The 16,904-nt window shown below is 52.1% G+C and overlaps 1 protein-coding gene across 2 annotated transcripts; it reads right to left on the reverse strand.

Moving 5' to 3' along the window:
• Window positions 1-5,035: 5,035 nt before the first annotated feature.
• SLC52A3 (solute carrier family 52 member 3) lies at window positions 5,036-16,121 on the reverse strand. Of its 2 annotated transcripts, none has more exons than XM_032858991.1 (5): window positions 16,090-16,121; window positions 9,447-10,198; window positions 7,699-8,204; window positions 5,899-6,022; window positions 5,036-5,427 (listed from the first exon to the last, which is right to left on the reverse strand). In XM_032858991.1, the coding sequence occupies exons 2-5, from the start codon at window positions 10,011-10,013 to the stop codon at window positions 5,215-5,217; spliced, it is 1,410 nt and encodes a 469-aa protein (XP_032714882.1). In that variant the 5' UTR covers window positions 10,014-10,198; window positions 16,090-16,121; the 3' UTR covers window positions 5,036-5,214. The 2 variants fall into 2 exon arrangements, with proteins under 2 accessions (XP_032714882.1, XP_032714883.1); XM_032858992.1 differs by lacking the exon at window positions 16,090-16,121 and adding an exon at window positions 15,881-15,909.
• Window positions 16,122-16,904: the final 783 nt, after the last annotated feature.

Consider the following 16,904-nt stretch of genomic DNA (forward strand, 5'->3'; position numbering starts at 1 on the left):
CAACCACCCATTAACTCTCAGTTTCTGAGAGTTTGTTTTTTTTTAGCTCCCACATGTGAGATCATACAGTAGTTGTCTTTCTCTCTCTGACTTATTTCACTTAACAGAATGCCTTCACGGCCCATCCATGTTGCCACGAACGGCAACACTTCCCTTTTGTTAAAGGTTGAATAATATTCGCATATACATAATACCTTTTCTTTATCCATTCATCTATGGATGGACAGTGGGATCGTTTCTGTGTCTCGGTTATTGTGAATAACACTACGATGAGCTTGGAGTGAAGAGATCTCTTTGATAGAGGTGTTTTGTTTCCTTAAGATACCTACCCAGAAGTGGGATGGCTGGATCTTATGGCATTTCTATTTTTAACCTTTTGGGGAGCCCCCATACTGTCTTCCACAGGGGCTGCACCAGTTTGCATTCCCACCAACAGTGCACGAGGGTTCCTTCTTCTCCACATCCTCGCCAATGCTTGTCATCTCTTGTTGTTTTTAAAGATTTTATTTATTTATTTGACAGAGATCATGAGTAGACAGAGAGGCAGGCAGAGAGAGAGGGGAAGCAGGCTCCCTGCTGAGCAGAGAGCCTGATGTGGGGTTCGATCCCAGGACCCTGAGATCATGACCTGAGCCGAAGGCAGAGGCTTAACCCACTGAGGCACCCAGGCGCCCATCTTGTCGTTTTGATATGAGCCATTCTAACAGATGTGAGGTGCTGAATCACTGTGGTTTTGATCTGCAGTTCCCTGATGATGAATGATGTTGAACTTCTTTTCATGAACCCGTCAGCCATAAATATTCCTTCTTTGGAAAAATGGCTGTTCAAGTCTTTTGCCCATTTTTAATTTTTTTCTTTTTCTTTTCTTTTCTTTCTTTCTTTCTTTCTTTCTTTCTCTCTTTCTTTCTTTCTTTCTTTCTTTCTCTTTCTTTCTTTCTTTTTCTTTTTTTAATATTGCGTTGTATAATCCTGTCTCTCTCTTCCCACCTTTTGCTGACTCTCTTCTAATTCCCTGCTTTTAAGGTCTCATGTCATTAGACTGGGCCCACCCAGGTAATCCAAAATAATTTGTTTTAAGGTCTGTAACCTTGACTCCATCAGCAAAGTCCCTCCTGCTATGCAATATAACATATATACAGGTCTCAGGAATTGGGGTGTATGCATCCTTGGAGGTGCCCTTCCGCTCACCCCTAATATTTGCTGAGCCCTTCTTAGGGAGAGGCACTCTCTATGCTGGGGTCTGGGAGGCCCATGGTAAATGTGTCTCAGGGTACAATGTTCCGGAAAAATGATGGGAGGGAATTTCTCCCGGGAACCTCCCCCCGCCACCGCCAATTCAGAAGTTTGGGTGGCCAGCTTCTGAGCAGAGAAGTCCCTCTTGCTCTGGTTCTGGTTCTCTGGGCAGAGGCTAGGACCCCAACCCCGCCTCATGTTCCTACCCCTTTAGCTCCCATTCACTGCCCTAGGGTGGAAGGACGGTCATTCTGTCCTTTTTCTATACAGACATTATCCTTAGTCAGTCATCCATCTCCAGAAAAAATTCCAAGGAGACCCGCAGAAAGGACAAATCATGTATTTCAGTCTGTGTGGTATGCTGGCTTTTTTTTTTTTTTTTTTTTTTTTTTTGCCCAGGGCAGCTGCAGTAGCTTCTGATTCTGTTTGCACCTGCTGAGGTCCCTGAAGTGTCACTCACCAGACCCCTGCAGACCCCCCACAGGCTAACACAACCTTCCACCTGACCTCTAAGGTCCCTCCCTCCACAGGCTGCACCTGGGCTCAGCAGGCTGGCCTCCCCCGCGGTGGAGTGGGGGACTGGAATGAAACCCATTGCCCACCACCCCATGGCTTTTGCAAGCACGGTTTCCACGGACAGGAATGCATCCTCCTTCTGGCTTTGCCCCCTTCCCTCCCACCACCTGGAGATACCAGTCAGGGGCATCTTAGGAGAACCCGCCCACCTGCTGCCTGCCCCAGGCTAAATCGAAAGTCCTGAGCTCATTCATCAACTTATTTAGTTGGAGGGCAGAGATAGCAGGTGACTCGGTCACCCTAGCAACCGGGTTTAAGCAGAAGGGCTGTCCAGGGTCCTTAGTAGATGTTCTCAGAGAGTGGAAGCTTTTAGTGACATTTATTGAGCACTTGCTGTTTGCGGGTGTGGTGCTAAGCTCGCTGCATTTACTAATAAAGTTGACCAGCCCTCAGGGCAACCCTGGTTGGGAGATGCTCTTCTTGTCCCCGTTGCACGGAGGAGACTGCGGAGAGGGGACCCATGCACCTTCGCTTAAAGGCTGTCAATGTCAGAAAGGCCTCCACGGATGGTGGGTGAAAGTAAAACCAAAGAGAGGTCCAAACACAAATAAAAATGGGTAAAAGAGGGTGCCTGGGGGACACAGTCGGTTAAGCGTCTTCCTCCGGCTCAGGTCATTCTCATGGGGTCCTGGGATCGAGCCCCTCATCAGACTCCCTGCTCAATGGGGAGTCTGCCTCTCCCTCTGCTCCTCCCCGCAGCTTGTGCTCTCTCTTGCTTTCTCTCTCAAATAAATAAAATCTTTTAAAAAAATGGGCAAAAGACCTGAACAGACATTTTTCAAAGGAAGACATACTTGTGGCTGACAGGTTCGTGAAAAGAAGTTCAACATCGTCATTCATGGAAGTGCTTTTTCCAGATTCCCTGCCACCCTGCCACCCTCTCCCCTAGTCCTCGACAGAACACATCAGCATGGTGAACTCCATACTCTGCACGCTCTTCTGCATCTCCTTCCTCTGCGTGTGTAATTAATCTCAGAACATTTCTCACATCAGAACAGAGAGATCGTCTCCTTGCTTATTATCTACTCCAGCATCCTGTCTGGGAGGGAACAATTGAAAACAACCCAAATGCCCTTGTCAGGGCCAATACAAATAAAACTTCTCCCTGGTGCTGAAAAGGGAGAAATCCCCTCTTCCTTTTCTTAGAGCATCTACTTTAGACAACTTGTAAATTCTTTCCCTGCTCCTTTCAGGTGCATTCAAGTCTTTTAAAAAAGCGGAATAAGCCTCTAGCCAGTTTTACCTCCCAGAATCACTTTTCTGAAGGACATAGAAGCCATCTCTTTGTAACGTAAATGGGAAGAAAGTCAGTGTCCCCATCAGCCAGCCTCTGGGGGAGGGCAGGAGCCTAACTTCAGTGTTTGGCTTCAAGTTGCAAAAAGCCTCCTCATATAAACACATGAATTTCAGGGCGCCTGGGTGGCCTAGTTGGTTAAGCATCTGCCTTCAGCTCAGGTCATGATCCCAGGGTCTTGGGATTGAGCCCCGCTTCAGGATCCCTGCTCAGTGGGAAGCCTGCTTCCCCCTCTCCCTGTGCCATTCACTCTGCTTGTGTTTCCTGGCTCTCTCTCTCTGTCAAGTAAATAAATAAAATCTTAAAAAAAAAAAAGATGAATTTCTTTTTCCTGCAGCAAAGACACTTGGCTAACCCAGATAGCCAGCCCGATTACCAGGTGAATTCAGGAAGAATGATGTGACCCTCACTTGAGGACCAACTACCAACTGGGAATACGGATGTAGTAGATTGTATCTGCTGGACGATGTGAAAGGTGAGGTTTCTTTCTGCCTTTGCAAGCTCATCATTGGATTGTCTGTGCCGCGACCTATAATCCACTTTAACGTCTACTCGGTATAAGACGGTTTTCTTTCTCTTTTACTATTGTAGAGGGGTTTCCTGGTTGGCAGGAGATTTTGTCTCTAATACCTGCACTTATCTTTCTACCAGAGACTGGTTGCATAAACTTGGTAGCTTCCCACCATGGAATACCATGTGGTCATGACAAAGACCCAGAACCCTCTCTCTGCTTTCATTGTTGAGTGAAAGTGCAAGGTACACGGTAGTTTGGTAAAAAGAGCCTGTGTTTGTGCTTGCATAATCTCTCCAAGAGTGAACAAGAAACTGATAAAAGTCCTTGTGTGTGTGTACGTGTCTATGCGTGCGTATCTGTGTGTGTTGAGAGGAACTGGGCAGATGGAGGACAGGAGAGAAGGAATTTTTTTTTTGCCCAACATCATTTTATATTTTCTGATTTTTGAAACATGCGACTACACTATCTCTTCAAAATAAATTAAAGGAGGGCTGGTGGCAAGCAAACCAAACACTGAAGAAAAGAAGTCCCAGGACCAGACGTTCTCTGAACACTTGATACCTGTTCATTTCTGAGCTTAGCCTTGACCTTAGAACTAACTGAAGACTGATGATATTGACTTTGGGGTTCATGTTAGACATTTTTGTGGGAGGGCTGATCTTAGTGTAAAAGCAGGGAATGTCTATCTAAAAGAAAAAGAAAAAAAGAGAACAAAGTAACAGTCGGGTAGTGAATGCACTCCTTCCCAGACTTCCCAGGGTCCTCAGGGTCCAATCCTGGCCCTGGGGAGTGGGAGAGGGGATGGGACTCATTTCCCGAGGTTTGCTGTAGCGCGCCACCCCGCCCGCCACCTCTCTGCCTCCCAGGAGGTCACTCACTTTCCAAGGAGCAGGACTTCGTGGGTCAGGAGGGGTGACAGCAAGGGGTGTGTGGGGTATAATGTCCATCCATACTGGGAACCGAGGAGTCAGGATTCCCATGGTTCCACAAGGGTCCCAGAAGCTTCTCTTCAAGGAGGGTGGGAAAAAGGAAATGGGGGAAGGGTCCTCTCTCAACCACCCTGGCCACTTCCAGGTTGTGTAAATTGTCCCTTGTTATTTCTGTTGGGCATCAGATCAGGAAATGGCCCAAGAGGGCTTGCTATGTCCTGGGCACTTCTCCCCTTTATCCCTGTGCTAAGCCTATGAGGTAGGCGCTATTTATCATAATCCCCATTTTAGGAAGGCACAGAGAAGTTAAGTGACTTCCCCAAGGTCACACAGTCTGTGAGGGCTGCTCACCCCCTCAGCGGTCTCCCTTCTGACACCCTTGAGCCTGCCTCCAGCTGGGGCTGCAAACCAGCTCTCAACAGTCCGAAAGAGCTCTGCAATGGGATTGCGGGCACTGTGACTCAGCACCGGAGTAGGGCTGTGCTTTGCAGTTCCAGGTCCTGTGGGAGGTCTTGCGGCGTTCTCCACCGTGCCTGAGGGTATACCCAGCCTCTGCTTCCTAGCTCCCTGCCCCTTGCCCTGTGGCCTCGGGCACGTGCCCTGCTCAAGTTTCCAGGTGTTAGTAATGGCAGCGGGTCAGGACCCTGTTCTGGACCTCGCCAGGTGTTCTAGGCGGAGCACTGCAGGCTGCAGAAGTCAGCCGAGGAGAAGAGCCTCAACACGTTGACCAGCGGGAACATGAGCAGAGCTCCGAGCAGGGAGCCCAGCTGCACCGCCGCCCCGCACCACAAAAGGGCGCTGCGGCTGCGGTCGCGTAGGATCACGCCCAGCATCACCTTGACGTAGCTCAGACAGCCAATGAACAGCACCCACGAGGCTACCTGCGGATACCGGGCGGCAGAGATGCAGAGTGAAGGCGGCTTTGGGGTGAGCCCCAAGGGAGAAGGATGCCTGTAGGGTGATCAAACTGGGCTAAGGGAACCCCATGGAATAACCTTTATGTTCAATAGTATCTGGGGGCTTCTCCCTAGGGCTAAGGGGGCCCCACGAGTTGACACACACCTCCAGGGCAAAGGAGAACCCATTAGCCTTTGTGGCCCCCATGATCAAGTCCAGGGCATCGGGGAGAAGGCCAGGGCTGCGGTACACATTCACGGGAGAGGCTGGAATGTCTCCTTGGACCAGCCACCTCACTTTCCTAAGCTTCCATTCCCAAATGAGAACTATCCCTTCCCCTGCCCAGCCCCACCTGGGGCTTCCTTCTGGAGCAAACATGAGACTTTGGCTAATAGAAAGCTCCTTGGCTAGGTGAAGGGTAGGGAGGGAGGCAGCTGCACAGGCCAGATACTTACAATGAGGATTTCCCCAGCCCAGTGGCCCTGCATAAGAGGGCAGGGACTCATCACGGCCATGGCCATGTTGTAGGCCCCGAAGCCAGTCCCGAGCACGGTGAGGATCCCCAGGAATGGCAGAGACCTAGGGCAGAGAAGAGGAGGAGAATGGAGGAGATGAGCAGCCTGACCTCAGCCTCCCCTACCCTGGGCACTGCGTAGAATGATGGTCAGCGTCTCCAGGATTAGAGGTCAGATCCACGTGGAAGCTTCCAGGCCACCTGCCTTAAGTGGGTCCACGAGGTTTCTGAGGGGCGATACTGGTCTAAGTCACCCTGAGCATTCACGGCAGGTGAAACAGAATGGACTCTGGTGCTATGGGGACCTGGTTCAGATCCCAATTCCCACTGAAGCTGCAAGACTGGTCCCTGAGCCTGCTTTCTCACCGGCACTAGGAGCCTTGCATGGCTGCTGGGACTTGTGGAACAGAGTGTGTGGGGCCTGCCCAGGGCCCCACCCAGTGTTCTGTCTGCTTCCATTTCCTCCTGCAACATTCCCAAGCTCTGCCAGGAGGCTGGGCTGACAAGATGGCTTGGAGCCTGGCATTGCAGGCTGAGCTGGGCCACCTCAGTCGACCCCTTCCCCTCTGGTGGCATCTACGACATGAGGTCTACCTGATCTAGGGGCTCTGATAGCTGGCTTGGATGCATTCCACCGGTGGCCTCCCATGTCAGCTTTAGGTGTGACAACGGAGGACCCTGTCCTTCATTAGAGGTCGTCACCCCCGAGGGCCTCCCTGTGCACACCCTTCCGAACACCAAGACTGGCCTGTGGTCCTGGGTGGGGGCGGAGGGCCTGTCCCTGCCTCTAAGAACTCTTTCCTCCAAGATCCTTGGAGTCCCTGCGTCTCAGACCGGCTATGTCCAACATTTTGGGCTTCTCCTGTTCCACACATCGGTGGCCTCTGCTTCTGCTTCCCCAGAAATCTCCAGCTTCCCCAGAAATCTCCAGTCTCCAGTTTCAAGCCCTAAGGGAGAAAATCCAGCTCTCTGGCAATGTGACATTTTCCATCTGACTCTCCTCTCCTTGTTCTCCCTCCTTCCTGGGCTGGGGGAAGGGAGCAGGTGTGAGCAGGTCATAGAGGCCCGAGAGGGCAGACAGGGCATAGTGGTGGCTGGGAGGTTGTGGGCCCTCCAGTGTCATGACCCCAGAGTCCGTGGTTCTCCTCCCAAGCTCTGAACCCCTGAAGAGGAACCGCTTCACTTGCCTACTAACATTTGAGATCTAGGTTCCAATCTAGGCTGGCTCAATCTGCATTTTATCAATTTGCCTAGCCATTCTTCCAGATCTGCAGCCATAAGGGAGCCAACGTGAGCTGGAGGCAGGAGGACAGGGCTGAAGTCCTGGGAACTAGACCGTGGGATTTGACCCTTTCTGTGAGCCCCGGGGTTCCCCCTTGTAAATGGGAACACCATCTCCTGCCTGCACTTTCCTCCTTAAGGGCCAGGGGCCGGTCAGTACCTACACTAGATCTGCCATATGCACAGATATTGCTCTAAAATCTTTACCAAATTAGCTCATTTGTGCTCCCAGCAACCCTAGGAGGCAGAATGCCTATTATCCCCATTTTCCAGATAAGTTTCCCTGAAGCACAAAGAGGTGAAGTTAGTGATTTGTCCGGGACCACATAACCAGGAAGTGGCAGAGTTGGGATTCGAACCCAGGTGGTCCAACCCTAGAAACCAGGCTCTATACACAGAGCCTGACAGCTGGGGTTTGGAATTCTGCCTTCTGAGCAACCCAGGGCCAGCTGGGCCAGACCTGAGCTGCAGAAACATGGAGAGGAAGCAGACAAGAGGGTTGGCCATGGAGCTGAGGGTGGCAGACAGGTGATAGGCCACAGGCCCATAGGAGAGGCAGGAGTAGGTCTGCACGGAGGGCAGCACGCCGTTGGTGAGTGCGTTCACGAAGGCCACCAGGATGTAGACGAAGGCCAGTTGGCCTGGGTGCTTGGAGTCTGTTTTCTCCTCTGGATGCCCCTGGGCCTTGATGCAAGCCCCTGGGTCTGGGGGGCCCAGGTCCTCCCCTTCTCGTGGCCGGATGGAGTGGAGGGTGACCTGGGAGGTGAGGAGGTCTTCTATGGAAGATTCCCTGGGCCTGGGGTGACGCTGGAGGACAAAGAAAGCTGTGAGGCAGCAGGCCATCATGAAGGAGAGCAGGAGGAAGAAGACCAAGGGCGAGAAGTTGGCTGGGAGGTAGCGGCTTTCCAGATGGATGGCGGACTGTGTCGTCCCGGTCAGGTCAGACATCAAGGTGACATTAGCTCCCTGGGGAAAGACAAAACGAGGGTCAGTCTGGTCCCTGGGAGATGTCAGGACATGGGTGACAACAATATGAATAATCATATCCAATCAGTAGCATACATTGCTAGTAAGGGCCGAATAATATACACAGGATTCCTCAGGTACTGATCTATGGTGCTCACTGGGCACTGGCCCTTTGCACAGGTCAGCCCATGCATGCCTCCTCATGGCCCTGTGCAGTGGGCACCATTAGCCTCCGTTTTGGAGGATTGGGGAGTGTCAGAATGGTTCGTTTTCCTTGAGGTTCACGGGGAGTACGTGGGAAAGCCAGTCCACTTGCTTCTTAAGGAAACTGAAGCAATGTGTAAAGTCTACGGTTCTGGGCACCTGTGTGGCTCAGATGGTTAAGCATGTGTTGGGCTCCCTGCTTAGTGGGGAGGCTGCTTCTCCCCCTCCCTCTGCAGTTCCCCCTGCTTGTGCTCTCTCGTGCGCATACTTGATCTCACTCTCAATAAATAAAATCTTAAAGAAAAAAAAAGTCTACAGTTTTTTTTTTTTAAAGATTTTATTTATTTATTTGACAGAGAGAGATCACAAGTAGACAGAGAGGCAGGCAGAGAGAGAGAGGGAAGCAGGCTCCCTGCTGAGCAGAGAGCCCGATGCGGGACTCGATCCCAGGACCCTGAGATCATGACCTGAGCCGAAGGCAGCAGCTTAACCCACTGAGCCACCCAGGCGCCCAAAGTCTACAGTTCTTATCCCCAGCAGTACATTAGCCACACCTGAGGACTTCTGAATAAATAAAAGTTTACCATCCCTGTTTTGCAATTTGAAAATGCAAAAAAGCTCTGAAATTTTGGATTTATTTCATGCCTCAGTTGGCAGTCACACTTGAATGGAGGTCGTCTATTTATAGCCTTAATGTGGCCCCTGGGCAGGAATGCCCCCCCCCCAGGGCTGTAGGCAGTGACGTCACAGGTGCTATTAAATATCAGGACAGGCGGGTTCTAAAATCCGAAACTCCAGATTCCAACACACTTGGGACCTCAAGGGTCTCCGAGAAGCCCCACCCCCCAGAGAGTCTTATTCCATTGGTTTGGATGGAGTGGGGACCCCCGCTGTATTTCAGTAGCTCCCCCAGGAAGGGGATCTGACACACAGTCAGGTCAAGAACAGCGGTCTACCCAACATCTGGGAAACACAAGCCCTCTGCATGGTCTTTTCCATGACCAAGCATGGGGAGCCGTAATGGATCATGCCAGGTACCTGTAGGAAAACCTCCTTCCCGGTGGTCTCAGTGCTTGGGGTGGTGTCTGACGGCTGAGTGACATTGACACAGGTGGTGAGACCTGAGCCCTGGGCAAGAGCCACCAGGGCAGGCAGGAGGCCGCTGAGTCCTTCGCCCACAAAGAAGGTGGTGAGGTAGTGGGCGGACAGCCGGCTCATGAAAGGCAGGAAGGTGACCGAAGAGGTGCAGTCCACCAGCGCCAGGAGGAAGGTGAGGACCATGAAGGCGACGCTGTGGTGGCCATCCAGCACCCAGGAGGTGACATTCCAGAGGAAGGCGAAGAGCGTGCAGGCGAGGGTGCCCACAGTCAGCACGGCGAAGATGATGGGCACCTCCGAGAGGCAGTCGGGCTGGAAGTGATGGAGCAGCGTGACCAGGAGTGGGCTGACGTTGGCCAGCTGGATGACCACTGTGAGGTAGGAGGGAAGATACCACCCCTCGGGCAGCTCCGCCACCAGCAGGGGCAGCTCCACCCACAGCCCGTTGATGGCCACCCAGGAGCCCATCCCGAAGGTGCAGACCAGGAGGTGAATCAGGAGAGCCATGGTGATGTCTGCCCCGTGCGGAAGCCGCCACCTCCCAGATCAGCCTGCAGGGGGCGCCAGTGGAGCCAGTGGAGAAGAACGCCAGGGGAGCAAAGTCAGGGTCGAAGACTGTCAAAACATGATGTCGGGGAGCCCAGGTTTCCCCTGATCTTTTTCCCTTCTCATGAGCAAGTTGGCTTTTTATGCTAGGAAAACACAGACACATTCTTTTATAACTAACCTTTCCAGAGGAGTGAGCTTCCCTAATGGTGGCTCATAATTCCAGAGACCGCCAAAGAAAAGTCCAACATATGTAACTGCATAAATATTAAAACAGATAAAAGTAATCCAACAACAAACAAAGCACCTTCTTCGAAAAAAAGAAAAACAGTCAGAAATACCAACAGTAAGATCAAAAGATGACCACCTGGGGGAAAATACGTGCAGTGTAAATCATAGACAAATCATCTTCCTCTTATGTAAAGAGTTTGCAGAAATTAAGAACAAAAAGACTAAATAGAAGAGTGGGCAAAGGATGTGAACAGTTCAGAGGAAAATGTACAAATAAGCCTGAAACATACAAAAAGATCTGGGCTTGCACCCAGCTCTGCCCCTGGCTAGGAGGGTGACCTCGGACAAGTGACATTGCCTCTCTGTGCCTCTTCCCCATCTGTAAAGAGAGGATGACAGTCTTGATTCCATGGTTTGTAATGATATGCAAATATGTTAATGAGCTAATGTTTTTTAAACAGGGCCTGGCGCACAGTAAGCACTTATTGAGAGCTAGCTAGCATCCTCATGGTGAAATGGCGGGTTTGGTGACATAGACATTTTTGTCCAAGTCACATGAAAATTAATACATGACAATTACAATTTTTTAAAAAGGCAAAAAAAAAAAAAGCTTCCCATGAAGAACCATTTTGGAGAGAAATGTTGATAGAGCCAATTCCCTCCTTTTACATATGGGAAACAGGGTGAGGTCTGGGGAGGTGGGATCTGGAGCGGGTGCAACACTTGGCCTCCTGAACCCCCCCCACCCCCCACACCAGTTTAACTTCATTCTCTTCTAGAAGCTGCGGAAGTTTCCCTGTGGCTGGGCCTCACCTGGGAAAATCCCCACACCCAGAGGCTCCTTTCCGGGTTCCACACACAGGACTGACTCTCAGCCCCAGATGAACTCCCTTCTTCCTCCACTGAGCAGACCGCAGTCTGACCTGCATTCTGGCCACCACCGCTGCCACTACCGGCTGTCCAGAGGACTTAAGCAGGTGGCTTAAGCTCCCACCTGTGAGGCCAGACAGGCCTGGCTCTGGGCCCCCCATCGAGAGGACTCAGGGAGGGAAGCTCCAGGCAGTTGTCGCCTGGGAAGGTCCTTTTTCCCAGGTCAGTCATGCACAGCTTCCTGGCTGCTCTCTCCCACCTGAGACGAGAATGTGGTATACAACAGGCAGAATCCCACTAAAAAACGCTGCCCCGCACCCACTCAGGCAGAGTTCTGCCTCTGATGGGGGAAATGATAGGGAAGGACAAGAAGGTAGAGGCTGAATGGTATTCCAAGGCAGAGGCTGCTAGCTGCTTCCCATTACTCACTCTTCCCTTCTTCCTTAGGTGTCCCAGAGACCAGACTTTTGGTTGGGCAAACAGCCACCAAGCTAGAGAATACATTTCCCAGCCTCCCAGAAGTCTCCTTAAAGATGAGGGAGTAAGCGTGCCTTTCTGCCCTTCCTCTGTCCTGCTGTCTGGGAGTCAGAGGTGATGGCCAGAACCTCAGTGGTCGTTTTGTGCTAAGAAGGGTACTGTGGGCACTAGAGGGAGATTAGACCTTAAGGCTTGGTGGCACAGAGTTGCCATACTGGCCCCGCTCTGCCCGCCACTGAACTATTTTGTTTGCTCAGTGTTGTTTACATTATAAATAAGCTGCTCTCTTGTTTAAACTACTCATTTTATATACAGCAAAACAGTGGCCCAGTGTTTTGTGGCCAGAGATAGACGTTGAAGAATATAGAGAGACTGATTATAGTAGACCAAAACTCATGAGGACATTTATCTCCTTTATTCTGGATGTCCCAACTCAGAAACTCAGGTCCTGCCCCAACTGGGATTTGATCAAAAACCAAAATCAAATAGGATTCGTTGTTGAAATACACCTTAAACAGGCATAGAAAGGTTAAGAGTAAACTTGGGGACAAAGTTTCTCTTCCAGGGAAAGGCAAAGAGATGAAGGGAGGGATGGAGAGAGAAAAAGAGAGAGAAGGAGGGAAGGAGGAAGGGAAGTGAGGGAGAGAGAGAAACAAAGAGCTCTCAATGTGGGATTTGATGCCAATAGTATAAATTAAGACCCCAAGTCATTCCATACTGATAGGTACTGCCGTCCTTAGTGGGGTCAAAGCAGTGGTGGGTATCTATGATCTGAATATCATTCCCCCACAGCCCCAGACAGTGTGCGGCGGGCTGGTGACTCACTCCTCTGGACCTGGATGGCAGAAGGTAGTGTAAAATAAACAAGGATATAGAGGAGGCAATAAATGATATTCCTCATAAACAAGAATAAGTAAATAACAAAAGGGAGGAGGTAGATTTGCTAAAGATGGTTACTTTTATCATCTGAAAAGCCATTAAAAGAATGAGAGTTCCACCAGATGTCCAGCTATACATTTATAAATATGTAGTTCTCCGGCACAGAACCAGTCAGAAAATAAGACTTGCCAGGGGGAAAAAATCATTTGGGAAAAAAGAAATAAAGCTGGATCTCTTTCTTACTTTTATCCCTCACCCCTGAAAAAAGAATTCCAGATGGATCAAATGTTTAAATATTTTTTTAATTAAAAAAGAAATAAAAATGCCCAAAGAACACAGAGGCGGAGGGAACCACCTGTGCAAATGTCCTGGGGCAGGAATAAGCCTGGGCCAGTGTGGCTGGAGCAGTGGGCTTGATGGGAGGTGAGAACAGATGGGCAGGTAAGAAGCCTGAGCCTCCTTTATGTGCATTAGGTTCTATGCACGGAAAGACTAAATCCCCACACTGCACAGAGCTGAGCGGTCTGGGTTCTGATGCAGGCACCACATGGCTGTGTAGATTGAGGGAAGTGATTTGGCCCTGCAAGTCTCTTCCGTTGGCTGGAAAACAGTCATGATGGTGCTATGGCCCAGCGTGACCCATGTCCTGTGTGGCTCTCCTGCCGGGGCCTGCCTCAGGCAGCCACAAGTGCCCCATGCTCCTGGACCTGAGCGATACAATGAGCCCATTGATCAGTGACAATGGCAGGGTGGGGAGGGAAGGGAGTGGGGGGATGTCCTTGGCAGAGGGAACCGCATGTGCGGAGGCCTGGTGGCTTCTGAGCACTACAGGAGGGGCTCCCAATGAGTATGTTGGGAATATTTTAAAAAGTACATAGCTCTTTTCTCTTTTTCCTACAATAACCTTGCAGTTCTTGTTCATACATTCAACCAGTATTTACTGGCCACTCGGGGTGTGCTGGACAGTAATTTCTACTTTCAGAAAAGCATGAGAAGTACTAAGCAAAATAAAAAAAGAAATCTAGAGCAAGTCAGAGGAGATAAGGGCTGTGGGAGGGAGGCAAGGCTGGGAGGAGCTGGCAATCATAGATGGGGTTGTCAGAGGGAATATGAAGGAAGTGTGGGAGTGAGCCTGGCCAGAGGAGAGTAGTTCAGGGGAGGGGACAGCAAGTGCAAAGGCCCTGGGGTGGCTGCAGCCATGTGAGGGTGGGGGATGGGGAGGTCACGAAGGGCCCCCTAGGCAAGAATTTAGGTGTCTTCTCTGAGCCCACATCTCCATTCTTGGGCAGAGGGAGGACCGGCTCTAACTGCGTTTTAACAGAATCCCACTGGCTGTTGCGAGGAGAGTCATGAGGGGCCAGGGCAGAAGTGGGAGTGAAGCCTGTGTTTCCGTTAGGGAGCCGGTGTGGTACTCCAGGCGGGAGAGATGGTAATGCCAACAACAGTAAGACTAACAGCAGCCATTATTTACTGGCCAACCACTTTACCCCCATTACGCATCAGATCCTCCCAACAATGCCCAGGTAGGCAGCACGACGACCTCCATTTTAAAAGGAGTTAATGCGGCTCAGAAAAGTAATTTGCCCCGGGTCACCCAGCTGGTCCCCTGGGAGCTGGGACTGTCACCAGGCACAGCTGAGTGTGAGCCGAAGCAGAGGGAGGGAGTTACGAAGAGGCGGCAGGGGCCGAGCTGAGCTAGGCCCCTTTCCACTCGCCCTGGGGCCTCCTCACCCTGTGGGCTGGGAAGGGGAGAAATGAGACTCCAAGACATATCTGCCACCTGGGCCCCAGTGGCAGTGGGGGACCAGAGACCTTAGGCTCTGGCAGAGACACTGAAGACTTCATCTGCACCCAGCTACGGAGCAGGACAGCCCCTGGCAAAGGTGTCTCTTTCCTCTGAATTCTTGTATCCAGAGCAGAGAGTCCCAGGCCCCAAGGAGGGCAGGAAGGGCCCCGTCCTACCTTGAGCCTCGGAGCCTCCACTCCCAGCGCGCTCCACTTTGTTCCCGCACAACAGATCCTGCCTGTGGCCTGGGCTCACCTGCCGAGCTTTATCTGCGTCTTATCGCTTGTGTGCTGACCACTCCCACTGCGGCATCACCTCTGAGGGAGCAGGGCCCTGCTTCTCTTCCAGGGGCCCGGTGGCGATCTGGTTTGCAAAGGTCTGGGCCATCGACCAAACCTGCCTCAGCCTTGTGGCTTGAGCCAGGGAGGGTGGCCCAGGCAGTGCCAGCGGGCAGGGTGGGCCCTGTCTACACCCGCTCTTTGACAAGGGTCTGAGTCAGTGTTGTCCCAGCGTCCTTGGTGAATCCTGCAGGCCCTTCGCCTGGGGCCTGGGATATGGGATCTGGCCTGTCATGAGAGTGGTGGGGAGGTTGTCTGGGTTGGAAGCAGGGTGGCTTTGACTAGACAGAGCAGGAAGAGAGAGAGAAAGAGAGAGAACCAAAGTGACAGTGACAGAGGGACAGAGGCATGGATGAAGGAGGTGGTGGGGCAGAGAGGGCAGGGGGCAGGAGGGGAGCCAACAGAGGTAGAGGAGTGACTGTGTGTGCTGGAACTCCGGCCTGGCTCAGCCCCAGCCCTCACCTAACTAACCGTTCACATCCTTGTGGATCAGGCGGCCTTCTCTTGCCTCTCCTCACCTCAGAGTTCCCTGGCTGCCTCCAGCTCAATGTTCCCATCTCACGAATGTGGGGAAACTGAGGCCCAAAGAGGAGGCACTGTTTGCCCAACTATGCCCCCCATCTCAGGTTGGGGTAGCTATCCAGGCCTGTGCTCACTGGCTGTGTGTCCTCAAACCAGCTGTTTGCCCTCTCTGGGTCTTGGTTTCTCCATTGAAGAAAGGGTGTGGGGATGCCCCTATCTTGTTGGGTTCAGTTTACAGGGAGAAGCAAGGAGATAATGGGAGCCCAGGCTGGCTGGCAGGGACTTCGAGTTCCCTTCCTCCTCCTCCTCCTTCCCAGGGACTGGAAGGGCTGCAGGCCTCCCACAAGGCTGACCTTGGCGAAGCAGCCTCCCCTCAGTGCCCATCCGACACCCCCAGCCCCCGTGCCAGGCTGGTGAGACTCCGGCCCAACCTGGCAGGAACAGCCATCTAGACTGCCCAGCGGCCTGGAGACGCAGCCGGGCAGAGGTCAGTGGGGGTCCAGTCTTTTGACCCAGGGAGGAGGGGGCTGAAGTCCACCAGGCCAGCTCCAACCGGACCACAGAGGAGAAAGCCCTTCTTCCTCTTTGTCCCTCCAGCCTCCAGCCCAGGAGTCTGAAACCAGGGGAAAAAACCATAGACCACCCACTGTCCCCAGACAAGTGCCCCCCACCCTCCAAGTGCCCAGTGTCTCACAGCCCTGAGCTGCCCAGCAAGGCCTGCTTACCTGCAGGTCCCGTTCCCAAGTAGCTCTGCCTGGGAGGGGAGGAGGCAGCCGGTTAGTATTAACCTGCCCCGCCCAGCCCAGGGAGGGAGAGGCAGGGGAGGGTGGGCGGGGCTGTCTGTAGCACCAAGAGCCTACTGTGTGTGTGCAGTCTGCCCAGCCGCCCAATCCCCATGATCCCGATGATACAACAGTGACAGTAAAGGGCTCACATTATCAGGGAGTGCTTCCGGCCGTCTGGATTTTATGAGGGTTGACTCCCAGAAGGCAGAAGACCTGCCCAGGCTGGCTCTGGCCTCAGCCCAGGGCCACCATAATTCCTTTCGCTCAGGAACAGGGCTCCCCGGAGCAGAAACTCTTGGTTCCAATACTGGAGCTCAAACAAGTCACTTGGAAAGTGGGGGTATTAATAGCATCCTCCTGGTAGGGCAGAAATCCTAACAGCCAGTGTGTGCCAAGTTGACTCTGTGCCAGACGCTGAGCTTGACATGCCTGAATACATTTACTCTTCGCCACGCCCTTTGGGGGCGTGGTACTATGACAATCCCATTTGACAGATGAGGAAACAGAGGCCCAGAGAAAGTCAAGAGCCTCAGCAGGGCTGGTCTCTGATGCCCACTGACAAATGGCCATTGGACGATAGTAGTAGTTCAAATCTGATTAAATCTTCCAGGACTCCTAGGCAGTAGGCAGATACCACTTTTAGTCCCTACTTTACAGATGGGGAAACTGAGACTTACAGAGGTTAAGTGACTGGCTCGAGGTGCTCTAGCTGGGACGTGCAGGGTTAAATTGGAAGCGGACTCTGGCTGGCGCTCACACGGGGTCTGGCACCTGCCTGGTAAATTTCATTGTATGTTGACTTCTCCTGAGTAATCTTGCCCACTTTTTGCCTTGTTCTGAGATATTCATTTGCTTGATGAACGATCGCTCTCCAGGCAGATGCTTGGGGTGAGTGAGAGGTGAGCAGACCCTGGAGGAGAACACCGGACCCCTCTCTGAGCAGGAGCTCAGGAGCACTTTGGGG

The sequence above is a fragment of the Lontra canadensis genome, unplaced genomic scaffold (genome assembly GCF_010015895.1).
Source record: "Lontra canadensis isolate GAN:19392208 unplaced genomic scaffold, GSC_riverotter_1.0 scaffold16, whole genome shotgun sequence".
NCBI classification, from domain to species: domain Eukaryota; kingdom Metazoa; phylum Chordata; class Mammalia; order Carnivora; family Mustelidae; genus Lontra; species Lontra canadensis.

Bases quoted from the DNA above. Each gene is read 5' to 3' on its own strand.
- SLC52A3 (XM_032858991.1), bottom strand. From the start codon at position 10,013: ATGGCTCTCCTGATTCACCTCCTGGTCTGCACCTTCGGGATGGGCTCC. The intron at 6,023-7,698 runs GTCTGGCCCAGC...TCTCTGCCCTAG, and splicing joins TCCATGTTTCTGCAGCTCAG to GTCTCTGCCATTCCTGGGGA. The intron at 5,428-5,898 runs GTAAGTATCTGG...CGGTATCCGCAG, and splicing joins GGGCTGGGGAAATCCTCATT to GTAGCCTCGTGGGTGCTGTT.